The 6,000-nt window shown below is 51.5% G+C and overlaps 1 protein-coding gene across 1 annotated transcript in view; it reads left to right on the forward strand.

Moving 5' to 3' along the window:
• The window catches only part of LOC140362251 (ATPase family AAA domain-containing protein 2-like), a 31,757-nt gene that overhangs the window by 12,835 nt on the left and 12,922 nt on the right, over window positions 1–6,000 (forward strand). Inside the window, exons 9-13 of the mRNA XM_072448350.1 lie at window positions 1,991–2,071; window positions 2,184–2,283; window positions 2,383–2,498; window positions 3,843–4,017; window positions 4,681–4,769. Coding sequence (XP_072304451.1) covers window positions 1,991–2,071; window positions 2,184–2,283; window positions 2,383–2,498; window positions 3,843–4,017; window positions 4,681–4,769 — 561 coding nt within the window. The remainder of the gene's footprint in view (window positions 1–1,990; window positions 2,072–2,183; window positions 2,284–2,382; window positions 2,499–3,842; window positions 4,018–4,680; window positions 4,770–6,000) is intronic.

The following is a 6,000-nucleotide window of genomic DNA, read 5'->3' on the forward strand; positions in this document are numbered from 1 at the left end:
AGAGACATAGTCCCTCCAGCGTGTCCTTGGTCTTCCCCGGGGCCTCTTCCCGGTGGGACATGCCCAAAACACCTCCCCAGGGAGGAGCAGCGGCTCTGCTCCGAGCTCCTCCCATGTGATTGAGCTCCTCCCCCTATTTCTAAGGGAGCGCCCAGCCACCCGGAGGAGGAAGCAAATTTCGGCCGCTTGTATCCTTGATCTTGTCCTTTGGGTCATTAAAGCTCATGACCATAGGTGAGGTCAGAACGTAGAGTGACCCATAAATCGAGAGCTTTGTCTTTGGACTCAGCTCCTCCTTCACCACAATAGTCCAACTGTCAATCACACGCTCCATCAAGACCCCGAGATACTCTAACTCCTCCACTTGGGACAAGGACCCCCACCCACCTGGAGAGGACAAGGACCCCCCACCTGGAGAGGACAAGGACCCCCCACCCACCTGGGGAGGACAAGGACCCCTACCCACCTGGAGAGGACAAGGACCCAGCACCCACCTGGAGAGGACAAGGACCCCCCACCCACCTGGAGAGGACAAGGACCCCCACCCACCTGGAGAGGACAAGGACCCCCACCCACCTGGAGAGGACAAGGACCCCCACCCACCTGGAGAGGACAAGACACCTTTTTCTGGCTGAGAACCATGACTTCTGATCTGGAGCTGATTCTCATCCCCAGACGCTTCCCTCTCGTCCCAGTGCAGCTGCAGGTCCAGGTTTGATGGAGCCGTCAGGACAACATCGTCTTCAAACGGCAGAGATGAGATCCTGAGATTCCCAAACCGGACACCCACTCCAGGGGGGGGTGCTAGAGAAAAGGCTGTTGTCCTTAGGCAAAATAATTCACCCACTCTGCCTAGTAAAACGCTTTGAGTGCCTCAAAGGTGGAAAAGCTATATAAATACACTGTAAATATAATAATATTCCATTCCATCAATTCTAACGCCGCTTATTGTTTCCGATCGTCTGATTTATTAGGCCAATGGTTCCAAATACAAAGTGAACAAGAGAGAGACCAAGCACAAACCTGTCTCACCCCTTTTTCCAGAGTCAGTGAGTCTGTCAAGTGGTTGTTAATTTTACTTAAAATTTTGTTAAAGAGCCCCTTAATCAGGTCATCTATTTAAAATGTGTTTAGAACTTTAAATAAATAAGTTCAGACTTATTCTTCCATCTTTGTTTCGTTGTGTTTTTATCATTGTGTAAAGATGGTCTTATGTCGTCGTGTGTTTGTCGTTTGCTCATGAATCCTGTCTGATCTTTGTGGATTCAGTTTGGGATAAACGACAGTCACATTCAGAATAGAAATAGTCTCTATGAGGCACAGTCCAGTCGGTTCTTCCCTTCTTAAATATTACAGATACTATAATGGCCTCTTTCCAACTCTTAGTGTTTTTCTAAAAGTGCCCAGTTAAACCTTGTTAAAAGCAGAGGAGTAATTGTCTTTTTGTCCCACTCTGCGAGGGATGTCCTCTGTCTCCCTGCGTCTCTCTCTTTCCTTCACATTTGAGCTTTTGGGTGGAATTCTTGGAGTTTGATTTGGCTTGTGTTTTAACTAAGAACGGGACTTCAGCCAATCAGCACACATCCTACATCCTTCAACCTTCCATCACCATGTGACCAAATCAATCAGTTTAAAACATCCACAAGACATATACAAATCAATGTAATCAACGTTGACTTTAACATTTTACACAATAAATTCATCATGTAGACAAAATCTTCAATCACATGATCGCTCAATAAACAGGATAGTCCTTTATTTGGGTTTTAGCTTTCATCTTGGGAGAGGAAGAGCGAAAAATGGCTCCTGAGAGTGCATTTTAATCCAGCAGTTTAAGTTGATTCCAACATCCAAAACAGCAGTTTCTCTGTTTAAGAGAGGGAAGAATGCTAGATCCACATTGGGGGATCTCCAGTCCTGTTAAAGTCCTGAGATCAGATGCAGGTCCAACTCATCGCTGTGGAGTTGAAGATCAGGTCTTCTCTTTCAGGCCCATACCATCTCCGTGGATGAACAAAACCGACTCTGGAGACGATTCAGACGATTCTGACATCCACAGTGCCATGGCCAGGTCCGAAGGCTCCGAGTCTCTAACACTTTAAACACTTTAAAGACCAAAATGTGCCGATGACTCTGCGGTGAGTCTGTGCGGCAGCTGTGACAGTTCCCTCTGTGTCCCGCAGGTGTCGCCCTCTGAACCTGAACTTGATCGGGACACAGCGAGACAAACTGAGCTCAGGGGCAGGACTCGCTGACATCGACCCCATGGCCCTCGACCAAACCGTGAGTCCCCCGTTTCAATGCTCCACCCCCGGCCCCCAGCTCCTGAATGCCCCGCCCCCTGAACACCTGGCCCCTCCCTCACCTGTCTGTCTTCCTCAGATCGGCTTCGACAGCATCGGCGGTTTGTCCGGACTCATCTCTGCTCTGAAGGAGATGGTGGTGTTTCCTCTTCTCTACCCCGAAGTCTTTGACAACTTGAGGATCCAACCGCCAAGGTCAGACTCCAGCCACTCACCTGTAAAACACATATGTGAGGCGCTGCACACAAATGCCAAGGTTGCTTGCTCGTGTCTCCTCAGAGGTTGCTTGTTCTTGTCTCCTCAGAGGTTGCTTGTTCTTGTCTCCTCAGAGGTTGCTTGTTCTTGTCTCCTCAGAGGTTGCTTGCTCTTGTCTCCTCAGAGGTTGCTTGTTCTTGTCTCCTCAGAGGTTGCTTGTTCTTGTCTCCTTAGAGGTTGCTTGTTCTTGTCTCCTCAGAGGTTGCTTGTTGTCTCCTCAGAGGTTGCTTGCTCTTGTCTCCTCAGAGGTTGCTTGCTCTTGTCTCCTCAGAGGTTGCTTGCTCTTGTCTCCTCAGAGGTTGCTTGTTCTTGTCTCCTCAGAGGTTGCTTGTTCTTGTCTCCTCAGAGGTTGCTTGTTCTTGTCTCTTCAGAGGTTGCTTGTTCTTGTCTCTTCAGAGGTTGCTTGTTCTTGTCTCCTCAGAGGTTGCTTGTTCTTGTCTCTTCAGAGGTTGCTTGTTCAGAGGTTGCTTGCTCTTGTCTCCTCAGAGGTTGCTTGCTCTTGTCTCCTCAGAGGTTGCTTGCTCTTGTCTCCTCAGAGGTTGCTTGTTCTTGTCTCCTCAGAGGTTGCTTGCTCTTGTCTCCTCAGAGGTTGCTTGCTCTTGTCTCCTCAGAGGTTGCTTGTTCTTGTCTCCTCAGAGGTTGCTTGTTCTTGTCTCCTTAGAGGTTGCTTGTTCTTGTCTCCTCAGAGGTTGCTTGTTGTCTCCTCAGAGGTTGCTTGTTGTCTCCTCAGAGGTTGCTTGTTGTCTCCTCAGAGGTTGCTTGTTGTCTCCTCAGAGGTTGCTTGTTGTCTCCTCAGAGGTTGCTTGCTCTTGTCTCCTCAGAGGTTGCTTGCTCTTGTCTCCTCAGAGGTTGCTTGTTCTTGTCTCCTCAGAGGTTGCTTGTTCTTGTCTCCTCAGAGGTTGCTTGTTCTTGTCTCTTCAGAGGTTGCTTGTTCTTGTCTCTTCAGAGGTTGCTTGTTCTTGTCTCCTCAGAGGTTGCTTGTTCTTGTCTCTTCAGAGGTTGCTTGTTCAGAGGTTGCTTGCTCTTGTCACCTCAGAGGTTGCTTGTTCTTGTCTCCTCAGAGGTTGCTTGTTGTCTCCTCAGAGGTTGCTTGCTTGTTGTCTCCTCAGAGGTTGCTTGCTCTTGTCTCCTCAGAGGTTGCTTGTTCTTGTCTCCTCAGAGGTTGCTTGCTCTTGTCTCCTCAGAGGTTGCTTGTTCTTGTCTCCTTAGAGGTTGCTTGTTCTTGTCTCCTTAGAGGTTGCTTGTTCTTGTCTCCTCAGAGGTTGCTTGTTCTTGTCTCTTCAGAGGTTGCTTGTTCTACGGGCCACCGGGCACAGGGAAGACGCTGGTGGCTCGAGCTCTGGCCAGCGAGTGTAGCCAAGGTTCTCGTAAAGTGGCCTTTTTCATGAGGAAAGGAGCCGACTGTCTCAGCAAGTGGGTGGGCGAGTCCGAGAGGCAGCTGCGTCTGCTCTTTGAACAGGTGAGGGCCTAGGACAACATCTGATCTTTAGCGTAGACAGTTTATGCACAAGGGACACATTTTTATGACGTAGTAGAAAAAGCTTCAGTTGTAGTCATCTGGACTCAGTTTGAAAAAGTAGACGTTTCGACTCTCATCCAAGAGTCGAAACGTCTACTTTTTCAAACTGAGTCCAGATGACTACAACTGAAGCTTTTTCTACTATGGAACACGCCTGGACGAATGAGGGATTACACCGACATTTTTATGACGATTAAAACAGGTATTTAACAAAACAAAGGTGTCATATGTTCTAATTTATGAAATCATAACCCGCCAGATATTTTTCAACTAATTAGACAACATTTCATCCCTTGTTTACATTGTGTTTATAGAATTACAGGACCAGGAAATGCGATGTCTAACCAGTCACTTGCAGAATTTGGCTGAAAACTCTTGATAATTCTGCATCGATCCAGACATGTCCTGCTCTGTGACAGAGTCTGAGGAGCGAGAGCTGGAGAAAGCCTCCTCTCCTGCTTTTCCTCTGTCTTTAACCTGCTGCACCACCACATTTCCTCTCCTCAGTCATTTTGTCTGTAATCTGCAGAGAAGAGTCAAAGTGCAGTTTTTTTTTCATTTACACAGAGGCAGGAAGGACATCAGCTCTGTCTCTCTCCTCAGGCTTATCAGATGCGTCCCTCCATCATATTCTTTGACGAGATCGATGGCCTGGCTCCAGTCCGCTCCAGTCGACAAGACCAGATCCACAGGTGAGACACTATCCCTCAGTAAAGTCCACGCAAGGACCCTGCTCGGCCCTAGGACAGGATCCTGGCTCAGACCTGCAGAAGGGTCCAGAGGAGGGACAGGACCCTGGCTCAGACCTGGAGGAGGGTCCAGAGGAGGGACAGGACCCTGGCTCAGACCTGGAGGAGGGTCCAGAGGAGGGACAGGACCCTGGCTCAGACCTGGAGGAGGGTCCAGAGGAGGGACAGGATCCTGGCTCAGACCTGCAGAAGGGTCCAGAGGAGGGACAGGACCCTGGCTCAGACCTGGAGGAGGGTCCAGAGGAGGGACAGGATCCTGGCTCAGACCTGCAGAAGGGTCCAGAGGAGGGACAGGACCCTGGCTCAGACCTGGAGGAGGGTCCAGAGGAGGGACAGGACCCTGGCTCAGACCTGGAGGAGGGTCCAGAGGAGGGATAGGACCCTGGCTCAGACCTGGAGGAGGGTCCAGAGGAGGGACAGGACCCTGGCTCAGACCTGGAGGAGGGTCCAGAGGAGGGACAGGATCCTGGCTCAGACCTGCAGAAGGGTCCAGAGGAGGGACAGGACCCTGGCTCAGACCTGGAGGAGGGTCCAGAGGAGGGACAGGATCCTGGCTCAGACCTGCAGAAGGGTCCAGAGGAGGGACAGGACCCTGGCTCAGACCTGGAGGAGGGTCCAGAGGAGGGACCAGGACCCTGGCTCAGACCTGAAGGAGGGTCCAGAGGAGGGACAGGACCCTGGCTCAGACCTGGAGGAGGGTCCAGAGGAGGGACAGGACCCTGGCTCAGACCTGGAGGAGGGTCCAGAGGAGGGACAGGACCCTGGCTCAGACCTGGAGGAGGGTCCAGAGGAGGGACAGGATCCTGGCTCAGACCTGCAGAAGGGTCCAGAGGAGGGACAGGACCCTGGCTCAGACCTGGAGGAGGGTCCAGAGGAGGGACAGGACCCTGGCTCAGACCTGGAGGAGGGTCCAGAGGAGGGACAGGATCCTGGCTCAGACCTGCAGAAGGGTCCAGAGGAGGGACAGGACCCTGGCTCAGACCTGGAGGAGGGTCCAGAGGAGGGACCAGGACCCTGGCTCAGACCTGGAGGAGGGTCCAGAGGAGGGACAGGATCCTGGCTCAGACCTGGTGGAGGGTCCAGAGGAGGGACAGGATCCTGGCTCAGACCTGGAGGAGGGTCCAGAGGAGGGACAGGATCCTGGCTCAGACCTGCAGAAGGGTCCAGAGGAGGG

The sequence above is a fragment of the Eucyclogobius newberryi genome, unplaced genomic scaffold (assembly GCF_026437365.1).
Source record: "Eucyclogobius newberryi isolate DKJ021-1_F unplaced genomic scaffold, fEucNew1.0.hap1 SCAF_16, whole genome shotgun sequence".
NCBI classification, from domain to species: Eukaryota; Metazoa; Chordata; class Actinopteri; order Gobiiformes; family Gobiidae; genus Eucyclogobius; species Eucyclogobius newberryi.